Consider the following 15541-nt stretch of genomic DNA (forward strand, 5'->3'; position numbering starts at 1 on the left):
CATGAAACACTGAAAGAAAGCATGGAGCGAAGCTTGGAACGACTGAAAGAAGACACAGCAAACTCTCTGAAAGCTGACTTTAGACAATTTTGTAGTGGTGAAGGTGGTGCACTCACGGTAACCATTCGAAAAGAGTTGGAGGTTGCCGCGAAAACCATCTGCCAAGAATGCGCACAAACTGTCGTCAGGATTGTCGAAGTGAAGGACTGCGAGAAACGAACCACTTCAGGAGCAATAAATCCTGAAGAAATGCTAGCTCTAAGCAGAATCAAAGTCAAGCGACACGAGTTCGTTGTAGAGGGATTCACAGCCATGAAAGAGAGGGCTTCCTCAACAGGAATTTCTGTTTACTGCACGGAAAAGAAGTACATCTCTGGCTATCACCTGTCGCAAGGCGTATGCTTTACAAAAAAGGGGGAGCGTGTTTACCTGTGCCCTTGCATTCAGCTGCATAAAGGAGTGATCGACGACGTTCTTCAATGGCCGTTCAAAGAAAAGATTCGGCTGACCATTAAACACCCATTTCATAACAAAGAATGCAGAAAGGAGGGAGTACCTTCGGGCTTTCCTGTGATTTTTGAAAGGCCTTTTAAAGAAAGTAATGCAGCAGCATGTTTTTTTGACGCTCCCTTTCTGTTGGACGATCTAGAACGTGAAGGATATGTCGCGGACGACAAGCTTCGGGTAGTGTGGGAGATTGTTTCGGAAAAATGAGCCGCGGAAAATATATACATAATTAAAGATTCCTAATAAATATGAATAATACCCTCCCGGCTGGACTGTGTGGTTATAACTAGGAATAAAACAGTCAAATATTATTGGGCCCTTAATAATTAAAGCTGCTTTTAAATTAATTAAAGCTGCTTATGCGCCGCGTCAGTATTACACTGTAAGCAACTCGGTGGTCTTTCGGCTCTTGTGGTGCGATTATGTTTTCCGGTGCCAGTTTTGATAAACTCTGTGTCGACTTCGTTCTGTCGAGATCTTGAAGGACTGTGCAACGCACAAGGTGTGAGTCCAATTCAAGGAGCGATTGAATGGTTGAAGTGCTGTCACAATAATGAATTGGAAGCTAACCTGAAATGAGTATTTATTCAAGATAATTAGCTGTGAATAGAGCGCTGCTGAGAAATATTGCAGGCATTAGTGCACCAAACAACGATGTCAAACAATGCGGGCGGCAAGCAACTAAGCTTAAACTGGCACCAATTGCAATAAATATTGAGCTCTACGAGTTTCCTGTTACCAATTACAAATCATCTATTGCGGCTAACTGCCGACCGGAAGGTAGCGGGATCGAGTGTTGGCCCCGGTGGCCGCGCTTCGTTAGAGGCAAAATACTAGAAGTCCGTGTGCTCAAATTTAGGCGCACGTTTAAGAACACCAGATCATAAAAATTTCCGGAGGCCTCCACTAGGTCATCCGTGATAATCCTATTGTGGTTTTGGGACGTAAAACGACAATTATGTTACTCTTAAAACTGCTGTCGTTTACGACGATGTGAATTTCGAATAAAACAGTAACGTATACTTGTATGCCTTATGATTTATGAAGGTTTTTTATCTTCCGCGATCGTATTGCGCTGAAATCACTCCGTTACTCCTGTAGCCATAGCGATGCGCTTATATGTTTACCGGTGTCGTATTTGATTAGATTGATCTATGTCGACCGCCTAATAAATAGATTATTTAATTATTAGTGATGTTGTGTTTAAGCTTTGGGCGATAACGTGAATCTCTCAATGCAATATTAAGAAAAGAGATTTAGCTGCGGCTAGACCGCACTGTGCAGAAATATTGCTGACATTGGTGCAACGAAACAGGATGTAAAACAATGCGGGCGGTACGCAATACTGTTAATAAAAAACTGTTAATAATTGTCGTGGTTTAACGTCCCAGAACCACGACGTGATTATGAGAGACGCCGTAGTGGAGGGCTCCGGAAATTTCCACCACAGGGGGTTCACTAACATTCACTTAAATCTAAACGCAGGGGCCTCAACCATTTTCGCCTCCATCGAAAATGCGGCCGCCGCGGCCGGGATTCGATACCGCGACCTGCGGGCCAGCAGTCGAGCGTACGCGACAGGTATTTTGCGTTATTCATGTCACGCCCAGTGAATCGTGTTCGTCATACACTGATCCCCTGCTATGCCAATTTTGGTATACTACAAGTTATGGAGACGACCAGGAGAGCGCCCAGACGTAGGCGGCTAGATAGATAGATACGTAGATAGAAACGGCCAAAGTGCCTGAGGTTCGCTAAGAAATGCTTCGCATTTAAAACATATGTTGGAAGTCAGCGCTGTGTCCGCGTCGTTTTCGTCCGTGTCCTTTCGTGCGCTGAAAAGTGAAACATGAATTACCAACACGCCCAAGCGCACGCTCTTTCTAGAAAACTGAGCTGCTCCTAGCGCGTGCAACGCAGTAACTCGGTCAACGCGCTCTCTTCGTACCCTTCCTCATCTATTGATTGACTATAAGGAAGCACAGTTTGCTCGTGGCAAAGTACAATAGAGAAATGAGGAAAGCTATAGTACATTTTTTTGTATCGCCTAGTCATTTGGCGAATAATAAGGCACCTATGCAGGTTGGCACGAATAATGCACAATGTAGGCGTTTGCTCAATGCGTGTGACTTCTCAAGAAAGCAAAAGAGAAGCGCAGAACGCATAAATGGAAGGGAACACAGAAAGAGAGGTCCGGGTGAATTAAGACCATGCTAACTAAGTTCATGCTAATACTGGCCGCGATAGTTAAAATAATGCTACTGATACCTGGCGAAGTAGCGCCACCTTAATTATGACCGTGGTAATGAAAATGCATGACATTTAGGACCATTGTAAAGAATTTGCTGCTATACCGTCGTGCGAAAGCGAGTGTTCAGCGAAGCTGAACCAAACAATACGCATGCTGATGCGGGAGGGTTATGTTTTATTATTACTTTATAGTATTGGTACTAGTGGTAATCGCTTTGTGGTCGCTGTGGTAGACCGCGATTGGTTCCGCGACCACTTTCAGCAATACGAATTGGTTCCTTTCGTCAGCATTGTATTCACGCTGTTCTTTTGAAGCCTTTGATTTTCGTGGTCAACCCATGGCAGGCAGCCTTAAAATGAATTGGATGAACTGCTAGACAGGTCTCCCTTTTGTATATAAAATCGGGAAACACACGCGGGGAGAAGGAAGGACCGTGTCACGACATTCGAAGCCCTCGTGTGAAGTGCAAATGCAGTTGCAACCTAACCTTTACCGCGAACGCGTGCGATAGTGTTGCCAATGTTCACAGGCACGTGATCATCTAGCAAGTAGTCTTGGTGCTTTTTTTTTGTGGTTTTTCTGTATTAAAACGAATGCTGAGCTCTGTGCTGTATGCCCGATTGCAAAGAAAGATATGCCGTTTGCCTTCAATTGTTAAGGGACCCATAAAGCACCCAAAAGTCGAAATTTAATTGTCGCGTTGAGTTGTGCACGATTCTACAGCGAACGCGTTCATCGGCTCGTCTGTCCACCTCTCCGAATGGTTTTTCTCAGCGTCGGAGGTGAAAACGCAAGGAGCGCGCGCATCTGCTAGCAGAGGAGCGTGCGAGTGTCTGTTGGTGGCTTATGAGCCTAGTGTTTTATTTTTTGCCCACGGAGAGCAAACCGTTCAGGGGTGGAGGTATACAGCTTGGCTGTAAAATCTACGCCGGCCACAAGCTACGCTGTTAGTCCAGGCTTGTACTGCTAGTGCTAGCTGCCCACGCTTTTTTTCTTTAATTTGTCCGCTATTCCGAGTGTTGTCATCTCTAACACTACGCCCCTCCTCAATCCCTTATTGCTTCGCGGTATCACTTTCGCAAAAGATGGCGACGCCATTAAACTACTCTAATAATATGTTACGTGAGTAACGAGTCGCTTGCACTGTGGGCTATTCACGAGATATAGATCGGCTAAGGACCGCAACGTGGCGATTAAGATGCCTTGAGGGAGGACTTGCTTCGTGAAGCCGAAATTTATAACGGGGAGATGTATCCGGTTAGCGGCTATAGTTATGACGGAGTGAGGCACAGTGATGTCACGCACCAGAAGGACATCAGGAATCGGTGTGACGACGTAGTCCCCATAAAACAAGGATGAAGTCGTTGCGAATTCGGCGAATGTGAGGGCTTTAGGCGGTAGGCGGATGAAGTCCGTGGTACAGAGACTGTGTTGAAATTCGGGGTGAATATCCGGCTGAAGAGGAAGGTCCAAGCAAAGAGTACCAGCGGAACAGTCTATCAGGGCAAAATGGGTCGATAGGAAGTCTATCCCTATGATGAGGTCATGAGGACAATCATGGAGCACCGTGAATAGGGCAGGAACGTAGCGGTCGGCGATGCGTATGCGAGCTGTACAGATTCCAGTGACATGAACAGTTCCGCCATCGGCGACGCGTACAGCTTTTGTAGTAGCAGGCGTGAGTACTTTTTTCAGTCGGCGACAAAGACGAGCACTGATTATGGACAGGTGAGCCCCAGTATCGACTAGTGCCGTCAAAGAAATACCGTCCACATGCACATCGATGAGGTTCTTGTTCGTAGGAAGCATCAATGGACGATTTGGGTGAGACGGAGATGATGCAGCAATATTATTCACGCCAATATGTGTCAGGAGGATGTGTATCTTGGGTCTAAAGAGGTGATTGTCTCATATGTTGCAATAAATGGTGGCTGCCACAACCGTGAAACAAGGGCAGCCTCAATTCGTTTCCGACGGAATAACATTTTGTTGAACAAAAAATGAATCTGCCGTGTGTTACAACGGTCTGAGATTTTCGTACAAATGGCCAATAGAGATGTAGAATAGAGAAAACCTATATGTGCACCCTCACTTGAGCCCTGTTTACGGCGACAGCCGCATGGACGTTATCAATACCGTATCAGCGGCTGCTGCCGATGGTAACAACGACGGCGAGAGGCAAGGGAGAGCTGATCACATAGAGGTGTCCTTCAAAAGAGGCAATGTATATCTGACAATGAACCCATTCTTGTGATGTGGAGCCAGTCAAAATAACGTAGGTATGCTGATACAGTCACCATGATGGTCATAACAGCAGCAGCCTATCTTTAGGTCCCCTGAAGTGCGAACACCTCTTCAGTGATCTCCAGTAGCTCCTGTGTCACGCTATCTAATTCGACATTGTGCTTAAAGGTCCTCTGACTTCGTCAGAGAGCCTAATGTTTGCAGTCCGTGACAACGGCATCATTCTGTTCGACTCGCTCCTATTGTCTGACTGCAAAAAATCGACAGGGATGCATACTACGCACAAAACCCCTGTCGACGAAGTTTTTGCCTAATAAGCAATATATAAGTTGATACTTACGTTTTTTTTTCTTTTCTTGTTGCTTTTAAAATAGGTAGTGCCATATTTGAACATTGATTTAAAGGGACTGTCTACTCTTCTTCATCACATTTCTGTTTTGTACCGCAATAGACAATGTACCGTCTGAAGTGTCCAAACTTGCGGCGGTTTCTCTGGAAAGTGAGTAGAAATTAATAAAAGAGAACTTTTCGATCTGCGTTCGGTCTTCTTGCAGTGGCATGAAACATGCCCACAACACTGGTTGGTGGACGCGATGACGATTGTAGTGCCGGCAAAAATTAAAACCGAAATCACATGTGATTCCTGTAGGATTACTTTATTTTCGCTGAACACTAATGTAAATAATGTAACAGTCGTTCTCAGCGCGCCAGCGGTTAAATGAAGCCTTATTATACGATTACAGAACACTTGTTCTGCTGTAATCTCAGTCTATGCGTTTATTTTAGCACTGCTGCCGCAATCCAAGTCAAGTTGATTCATCAAAAAGAGATGATAAATGCACGCCTTCACAGCGCAGCACATGTGAGACATCCTAATAACAGTACAGCGGCACAGTACAACCAGCGAGGAGGTTTTTTAAAGTTATACATATTTGTTTTTTAAGAAAAATGAGTCTACCTGCGAGGATTTCTTGTCCTACCAGTAGATTGACCACATCGCTGTTGGGTGATGCTAGCGGTCATTCTTTCACGATTTTCAACATCAAATTAAAGGTATAGGGTAAGGTGGGGCAAAACGGGACAAAAATTTGAAAGTACTGAATATCTTTTTTTTATTTCACTCGTTACCACAAAATGTCAACACAGGAACTTTCTTTTGGGTACAGGGTATGTGCTACATAAATATTGCCATGCTGTGACGGTTGAAAATATTAATTTAAAAAGAAACAAAAAATGTACCACATGTTTCAGTTTGCCCCAACCGACGGGGCAAAACGAGACGCTGCATCAGGCAACACGAGAGAGCGTGAAAAAAATTTATCCTTTCAGTTCTTGCAGTAGAAGCACTTCAAACTGACTCCGTGGGCCGCCACGCAGTCTTCATGCACCCAACCTTTGCACGCCACGCATTGAATCTACACAGATCCCGGCGCTGTGCTGCTCCGAAACTCCTGAAAAGCATTCAGTGCTTTTTTTTTCATGCCGTTTTCCTCCCAGGAAACTCTAGATGATAATATCTTGTACGTCCGCACCATCCTTAACAAAAAATGTCATATATAATGAGAGTAAATAAATGGTTAACTTAATAAGACACACTCTAAGGCAATTCAATTCCTTTTTGTCGCGTTTTGCCCCTCTCACATGCCCGAATTCAAAAAAATTTCCCCTTTGGCCGACGGCACCAAATGAGCTAAACTTTTCGTGGCACGTACCTAGTAGTATAAAGTAACAACATAAATAATTACATTGTTGTACTGATGCCGGAGTAGCTTCATGCACGGATCCAAAAATTTGGCCGAGCAGAATTTCCCCCTTTTTGGCGGGTCACGAACGCACTGACATCCGCCACACAATTTTTCTCTCGCGAACGCTGTGAGCAATCATAAACTTGTACACATAAAATGTCGATAACTACCGGCACCTATCGTTGAAATAGAGAAACATAGAAAAGGTACTTTTTGTATTAGGTATAGAGGGCGGTAAAATCAAAATGTCGTTTTGCCCCGTGTCTCATTTTGCCCCGCCTTACCGTGATTCCTTTTCTATGGGGCAAAAGCATGCTCGCTGTCTTCGATGTGACGAACGACCTTCTCATTTTCACCACCATCAGAATTTTTTTTTCCGAGCGGTAGACAATCTCTTCAAAGGTGTTATGTTACTGCGTCAAGTACTGTCAAAAAAAGGAAACAATGTTAAAAACAGAAAAAGATTTACACGCTGCCATTGATTCCGCATCAGCTGTACATGACATGAGCATAGTTGTGAGTAAGACGAAAGATTTGTTCCGACGAGCTTTTTTGCACTGTCACAGCGGTCGCTACGGAATAATATTTGTGAGGTGCCAAGATTTAGGAGGACGGAGTTGCCCTGAGAGCGACAGGAATCGTTTGCTGTATTCATCGTGCCTACTGCAAGGAAGCTGTATTATCTGCGTGAAATGAAACCCCAACAGCGGCAAGCATTCGCAATAGTATAGTGCGCGACCTCCAGTCATTGGCAGACGCGCTCATCCTTTGGCAGCACTGCACATATGCGGCCCTGCACGTGGTGACTGGACGGCGCGCACTATAGCATAACCAATGCTTGCCGCTGTTCAGGTTTCATATAGTACACCCTGGTCGGTTTTAAGTGAATAGTACTTTAAGGGGCCCGGCTTGTCGTCCATCCGTCGAGCTCACGTGGCGTGATCACAATCAAAATCAAGTGGTTCATACAGACCTAAAACAAGGCTAGTTATGCTCAAACGCGAAATAAATTAAACGAAGGAGGCCCAATATAACATATTCAAAAGAAATAACCAAGAAGTAATCGGAATATTTCACTTAAAGTGGCCCTGGGACACATTTTGAGCACAGCCAGATAACGCTGCCGATCTGTAGCCGAGGCTCCTGGGAGCATGTGAGCGAAACACTACAGCGCACCAAGCCGCTTGGAATTTGCAATGAATTATCACAGTCAGCTATAAAGCGCTCGCTCTTCTTTCGAGAAATGATACCATAAACACGAATGACCGCGTTATAAACCCAATGCCCACGGCCATTGCCTGATTTGAACATTGTGGGCTGCATATTTACGGTGGCCACCGCGGGATGGCGTGACGTGCCCGCGCGCTCGATCGCTATCCCACTGAAGAAAATCCGCGCTTCGATCAAAAAAAAAGTAAACGAAAGAAAGTGCTTAAAATCATGAAGCGCGCGTGACGTAACTTCTTTCATCTGTGATATCCCTCCCTGCCTAGCTTCCAGCGCGCTTGTCAGGACGAGAGAAGAGAGAAAGCGTTTACAGCGTGCTTGAAACCCCTGTAACCCACCTGAGCACTGGGGGCGCCCAGCTGGATAGTGTCTGACCCTTGCCGCCCGTCGTTGACGTGCTACTGCTGCGAGACATTCCTGTTCCCGTGGACACGGCTGCACCATCCAGCTTCGGGCGGGAGCATGGGCTTGAATGTCGACCCGGAAGCGCCTTCGGCGTTGGTGTTTAGACTTCAATTCCGCAGCCTTGAAAGGATGCTCAGTGTCATCAGTCATCGTGCTTTTGGACGCCGAGAGTTACGGCGTTTCTCACCAGGTGCCGCGCTTCGGTCGAAGGCCTGCCTATCGGCACTGACTGTCGGCACTGAGACCATAACTTGTATCATCACTTTCAAACTCCAGTAAATGCTTTATTACGCGCAAAGTACAAAACAGGCTTGGTATTATCGCACAATACAAACACGGAAGAACTAGAAGACCTTGGAATATTAACCCAATTGAAGAACACACGTCCGTTATGCTCGCGCAGCGGGAAAGACTGAACTCAGCAAAAGATGACAAAGCCTTAATGCACAGGCTAAGGTATCTCTTAAGACTGCAACGTTGCGGAGAGCAAACAATTCTTCTACTCCTTGAGGTGAGAGAACGCATCATGGCATCTTCCATTCCCAAAAACATCAATGCAAAATATCGCATTGAAAGACAAGAGGCCAGGCCTACGCTTTGCAAAGGGAATTCGCACACAATCGTGACGCGTACTTTGCGGCGGACGCGTGCGGAATAGCCGAACACCAATACAATGCAGTAGCTACACTCTAAGGCAAACCAGTGTTTAACGGGTGTGTGGTTTGTTCCTTTGGGGACCAATGGGGCTGTCACAACCATTAATCCCTTCAGAGACTAACGGCACCGGGTTTAATTATTAGCCTCAAATGCAGCTACCTGTTAGTCCCCACAGTTCACCTCAATGAACAAAAATTTAGTCTTCCCATTTACGCCTGACCGGGAACCGTTATTCCCCGCAGTTGCTCCTCGCCGGACGTACGCTCGGTCCACTCAAAGACTCCATTCGGATGAACTTTTTATCCCCAGTTCAAATGATCCGCTAATCCCCAAAGATGATTTTCTGTAGTTACTCACCGCATGGCTTAATACTTTTGTCGTGTGGTTCTTTCGCGCTGAGCAACGAATGACGCGGAAAAGAACACGCGAAAAAATATTTCGTCATGCGTGTATAACTTATTTCGCAGTAATTGCGAGAACGAAAGGCAAAAATGAGCTAATGAAACGTTTTATTTTTCTCTATACATATAAAGTTTCTGCTTTCTTTCATTGCATTCACTGTAAAATGTATAATACAGGTCCAACCGCGTTGCTATATCACGTACCGTCCTTTTTGTGAAGCTGCTCCAACGGAAGCGACAGATCACTGGCATTGCACGCGCCAGTGCAAGGAACATTTTGCGCGTTGTGGACAACGGCTGCATCGTGCAAACACGAAAAGATTGTAAATAGTTAGTTACACGTATCACACGTCACAGAGAGGATGAAGACGCACGCACATGGCAAATACGTGCGAGGTGAAATAAAAAAAACACCGGTCTAACATACGAGATGCAGATAATCTCATCGTTCAATAAAACTTGTAACTGGGCGAGTTGGTTCATACGTGAAGGTAAAAACTGGTAAGCGCAAATAAACAAGACAGGGACACAGGAAGACTGAACATGGACAGGCGCTACTTTCAACTAACTTTTATTTATCTTCAACCTTCAATATATACTAATGATACAGGGATGATCCTGAGCACGTGGTCACATGGTCACAAATCTAACCGGTTACAGAAAAGCACTCAAAAAAGCGCGTTCACTAGCAAACAATGATACGGACGTGTCGCTAACACATGCCTTCCCTCTTGCAGATATATGGAACGCCTCCATCAGTTCACGGGCGGTAGTATCTTTACTCCTGCCTAATATCTTAATGTTTGCGAAAACCGGTGCACACATGCAAGCCTGGCAATGCGCAGGTAAATGCGCGTTCCCATTATTCCTAATTGAGAGCTCATGTTCCCTTGTACGGTCGTTCACGCAGCACCCGGTTTGGCCCACGTAAGATTTCCCACAAGACAGCGGTATTTCGTACACGACGCCGGTCGCACATCTAGTATACGCCGAAGCGTGCTTCTTTCCGCAACCGCCAGGTTTTATCTCGCCAGAGGAGATTCTGGGGCAAAGCCCAGCCAGCTTACGCGGGGCGGAAAAAACCAATGGCACATCATGCCTGCTCGCTATCTTCTTCAGGTTGTGGGATACGCGATGCATATATGGCATCACCTCGGGGCGCCTCCTACGTTGCGGGCCAGGGTTCACTTCATTGGAACGGGCTGCCTTAACAACACGCAGAAGTACCTCTGCGATCGCCGTCACTACCGTGCAAGGGTAACCAGCAGCTAATAAGCGCCGAACCTGATCCTTAAAGCTAGCTTGCATTGCATGTGGGCAAGATTTCGTGAGAGCAGAACGCAGGCACAGTTTGGCAATCCCCCTCTTTACAAGCTTAGACTGCGCAGAATCGTAAGGCAACAGTGCCTTCTGCGCCCGGGGGCTATAGCTCCAACATAAATGGTCAGCTAAAACGAGACGAAGATCTAAAAACTGCAGCGCGTTGTCAGTGGGTACTTCATAAGTGAAGGTCAAGCCTTTCGCGCACTGTCTAAAAGTGTTAAGAACAGCATCAACAGACTTGTCTAAGGATAAGACCTGCGGCTTCTTCAGAAGAATTCAAAAATCATCTACATACCTAAAAACTTTAAGAACACAAGTATCGTCAAGGTTATTGTTTAAACAACGATCAACGTCCGCTAAGAAAATATTGCACAAGACAGGCGCCACACAAGAACCAATGCAAATTCCTTGCTTCTGTAGATAAAACTCGTTCCTAAACAAAACAAAAGTGGAGCAAAGATAAAATTCCAGTAAGGTCATAAAATTATTGAGTGACAACCCAGCAGAATTCTGAAAATCAATAACGCCACTGCTTTCAATACAATCGCGAACAGAGGTGAACAACTGTGCATGAGGTATTGAATAAAACAAGTCCTCTACGTCAATGGAAAACATAAACTCAGTCGCATTCTCCCCCTGCAAAAAACGCACAACATCCGCCGAACTCTTGGTCGCGAAGGGATCTACAACAGACAGCCCATTTAGTTCTTTCTTCAAGAACTGGCTCACTATATGCTGCCAAGAACCGCTCTCACTTACTATCGTGCGCAAAGGGACATCAGGCTTGTGTATCTTTGCAGTGAAAAACACTTTGAGTGCATTGCTTTTACAAGCGCCAATATCTTTGGCCAGCCGAAACAGTCGTAGGTCCTTACACATATTCACTGCTTTTGTTTTAACGCGAACAGCACTGCTTTTTACCGGCGCGAAATTCTTAGAAATGGCCATTTTGGCCTTATCAGTATACGCCCCCGCACCTAGAACAACAAACCCACCCTCTTTATCTGCTTGAAAAAGAATAAGGTCATTCTCTCTAAAATGCTTCACCACCTGTTCTGCCGCATCCCGGTGCTTGCGGCGGTCTGTCCTATGCACTGTCCTAGACAAAACGTCCACACCCTCAAGCAAACAGCGTGCATATTGATCTTGAGGTGCCCTAGTAGCAACACGTCTATTAAAAGCAAGCAATTCATGGGGCGGTACATCCGGTTCATGGCTAAACTTGGGACCTTTCCTAAGCAGACGCTCGACATCTTCCGGGATTTCCCGGGCGCAGAAGGTACTGTTGCCTTACGATACTGCGCAGTCTAAGCTTGTAAAGAGGGGTATTGCCAAACTGTGCCTGCGTTCTGCTCTCACGAAATCTTGCCCACATGCAATGCAAGCTAGCTTTAACGATCAGGTTCGGCGCTTATTAGCTGCTGGTTACCCTTGCACGGTAGTGACGGCGATCGCAGAGGTACTTCTGCGTGTTGTTAAGGCAGCCCGTTCCAATGAAGTGAACCCTGGCCCGCAACGTAGGAGGCGCCCCGAGGTGATGCCATATATGCATCGCGTATCCCACAACCTGAAGAAGATAGCGAGCAGGCATGATGTGCCATTGGTTTTTTCCGCCCCGCGTAAGCTGGCTGGGCTTTGCCCCAGAATCTCCTCTGGCGAGATAAAACCTGGCGGTTGCGGAAAGAAGCACGCTTCGGCGTATACTAGATGTGCGACCGGCGTCGTGTACGAAATACCGCTGTCTTGTGGGAAATCTTACGTGGGCCAAACCGGGTGCTGCGTGAACGACCGTACAAGGGAACATGGGCTCTCAATTAGGAATAATGGGAACGCGCATTTACCTGCGCATTGCCAGGCTTGCATGTGTACACCGGTTTTCGCGAACATTAAGATATTAGGCAGGAGTAAAGATACTACCGCCCGTGAACTGATGGAGGCGTTCCATATATCTGCAAGAGGGAAGGCATGTGTTAGCGACACGTCCGTATCATTGTTTGCTAGTGAACGCGCTTTTTTGAGTGCTTTTCTGTAACCGGTTAGATTTGTGACCATGTGACCACGTGCTCAGGATCATCCCTGTATCATGAGTATATATTGAAGGTTGAAGCTAATAAAAGTTAGTTGAAAGTAGCGCCTGTCCATGTTCAGTCTTCCTGTGTCCCTGTCTTGTTTATTTGCGCTTACCAGTTTTTACCTTCAACTAATCTCATCGTGATGCCATACATCCTCAAAGACGCATTTCGAGCCACAGAGCGCAACAGGTCAAGTGCGGTAGCCTCAGGCATCACACCGACGCGCCGCCAACCACCGTGCCGCCAACGAGCCGGCGAGTTTTCTGCGAGCGGCGTCGTACAGATCGGGCAAGCCCGTCAGTGAGCCCGTCAGCCGCCAGTGAACCTCGAGCAAAAGAGCGAGCGAACGCGGGGCCGCCGCCACGAACGGTGTAGAGCTGAGCGAGCGTGCGACGAGGAAGCCGACGGTAATGGCGACCGATTTCCACAGAGTTCCTCGAGGGAGCGGCAGTACAGCGAGAGAACACGGCGGCGACCCGCTTGCGAGCCAGCGATGGAGAAGCCGACGCTAATGGCGACCAGTTTCTGCAGAGTTCCGAAACACAGCTAAAGTCGGCTAGCTAAAGTCTCCGCCAGCCCATGTCTGTGCATGTCAAGCGCGCGACATACAACCGAGCTCGTTGCCGGCCACCGCAATGCGTTTTGGATAAGTCGCAGCGCAGAGGCGAGGCCTCTGCCCAATATAGCGAGCCCCTAGCTCATCACCGCGGCGAACACTCGATCAGCGAGCGTCCAGGTGACCGATGGCAATGGCGACCAATTTCCAGGTGGTCTCAAAGCACAGGCGAGCTGATACCCCAGACGGCCCTCGCGGTACATTTTGTTCGCGTGACATAAAACACGATCGAGCCCGTTGCCGGCAAGCGCGATGCGTTTCGCGCACGCGACAAGTACGGCACAATAAAGAATGATCAGTTACTTGTGAAAGAATAGGCCTACTGTCTTGTCGGCCGCCATTCGCTGTCGGTGGCGACCCAGTGCATTTGACTACACCGGAGATGTACAGCGTGACATCGCGACGTGTCGAGACCACCTCCAGGCTTCATGGGTGCGGCGAAACGTAAAAGCATCACCACACGCTAATCCACGCATTCGTGTAAGACGCCGCGGCGTAGTTTCTAGATCGTTGAACTCTCCGAGCGCGACGCAACCGCTCACACGCCACCGCGAACACAAGTGGGAAGAGTGACCCAAGAGCGAGGAGGACGGTTGGTTCCCTTGACAACGGTTTCCACACGGAACGAATGTCTGCCATCTCCCGCGCAGTTGATCCCTTCACAGACTAACTGGTTTGCACACGGCACGCGCCCCTCTGTAGCTGCTCCTCAACGGTCTATCCGTTCATCGCACGCGCCTATTGGACTCCGTTACTCCTCTCTCAGGTAATTCTGCCTTAGAGTGTACAAATCAAAACACTACGGTCACAACAACTGTACGAACAACCTCAGTTAACACGGCAGAGTCGACCGCTTTAGCATTGGCCATACGAGACGCCGAATACAAAACCCAGGTCACCCTAGTCATCTTGAACTCGCAGTCAGCACGCCGTCAATATATGACGGAAGCTGTATCGAAATTTACGGCTATGATTCTAGGAACAAACATGCAGCAATATCACGCGATCATTTGGTGACCTCAACACGCGGGGATACAAGGTAACATGAGGGCAAATGGTATACAGTGAAACCTCGGTGATACGATCACAGCTCATACGAATTTTGGGGTGCTACGAATTTTTTGTTGGTCCCGGCAAAGGCCCATTGGCCTGCAATGTATTGGAGTACGGTTTTTGCGAACCTATATTCACCAAGCGACGTTTGATACGAACGTACGCTACCGCCCAGGTACGAAGAGTTGCTGTCGTCCGCGCTGTCGCGGATGACGCGCCAAGCACGTGCGAGCGCAGGAACGCAAGCGCGGGCATGCGCGCCGCACCGCCAAATCGTCGGAATCACGGTGCACTCTAAGCCAAAATCGAGTATTTTGGGAGTGTTTCTGCCACAAAACAACAATCGTCATCCACCTCGCGTGCTTTCCTCGCGTTATCACCGCGGTCGCGGCACTTCCCGGTCACGAACGGCGCGCGCGTTATCAGCGTGACATAGCATTCTTGACAGGAAAGTGACGAGAGCTGGGTTTTCAAGAAAGGAAACGCGAGCAAGCCAGATGACGATTATTGTTGTGTGGCAGAAATACTCCCCAAATACTCGATTTTGGCTTAGAGTGTGTAAGAAAAATCACACCATCTCCCGCTAAAGGGGACCATGAGGCGATGCGAAGCAGTGTTTCGGTTGTAGAGCCCGCGTTTCAGAGGTGTAGTGGTGAGGGGGAAAGGGGAGAGGGGAAGTGGAGAGGGGATGGGGGATGGGAAAGGGAAATGAGAGGGGAAAGGGAAGGGGGAGATGTGATGTGGAGAGGGAAGGGGGAGAGAGGGAGTGGAGAGGGGAAGTGGAGAAGGTTTGCGCATGCGCAGTAAGGGTGGTCACGCCGCACACCACCACCACCACCGGATGGAACTCCGCCATAAGATGCTTCCCATCTAAAACAATTTTCTTACTGTCAGAATAAACCTTCAGAGACGCGTCACGGCCTCCGAGATTGTGTGCGCGAATATTTGAGGCTCTTATGTGCATCCGTGTGCCTTTGCGTTTAGATTGTATTCACGATACGCTGTGTCCAGGTATATGTTAAAGACTTCAGCTACCCCAA

General features: G+C 47.5%; 2 protein-coding genes and 1 long non-coding RNA gene across 3 annotated transcripts in view; 2 read left to right on the forward strand and 1 right to left on the reverse strand.

The window, feature by feature from the left end:
• Window positions 1–780, forward strand: part of LOC119402295 (uncharacterized) — a 46570-nt gene extending 45790 nt beyond the window's left edge. The window contains exon 3 of the mRNA XM_037669444.2: window positions 142–780. Coding sequence (XP_037525372.2) covers window positions 142–714 — 573 coding nt within the window. The 3' untranslated portion in view covers window positions 715–780. The remainder of the gene's footprint in view (window positions 1–141) is intronic.
• Window positions 1–15541, forward strand: part of LOC125756250 (uncharacterized) — a 205675-nt gene that overhangs the window by 185116 nt on the left and 5018 nt on the right. The window lies entirely within an intron of this gene.
• Window positions 1–15541, reverse strand: part of LOC125759586 (uncharacterized) — a 57043-nt gene that overhangs the window by 36420 nt on the left and 5082 nt on the right. The window lies entirely within an intron of this gene.

This window comes from Rhipicephalus sanguineus, chromosome 8 (assembly GCF_013339695.2).
Source record: "Rhipicephalus sanguineus isolate Rsan-2018 chromosome 8, BIME_Rsan_1.4, whole genome shotgun sequence".
In the NCBI taxonomy this organism is placed as follows: domain Eukaryota; kingdom Metazoa; phylum Arthropoda; class Arachnida; order Ixodida; family Ixodidae; genus Rhipicephalus; species Rhipicephalus sanguineus.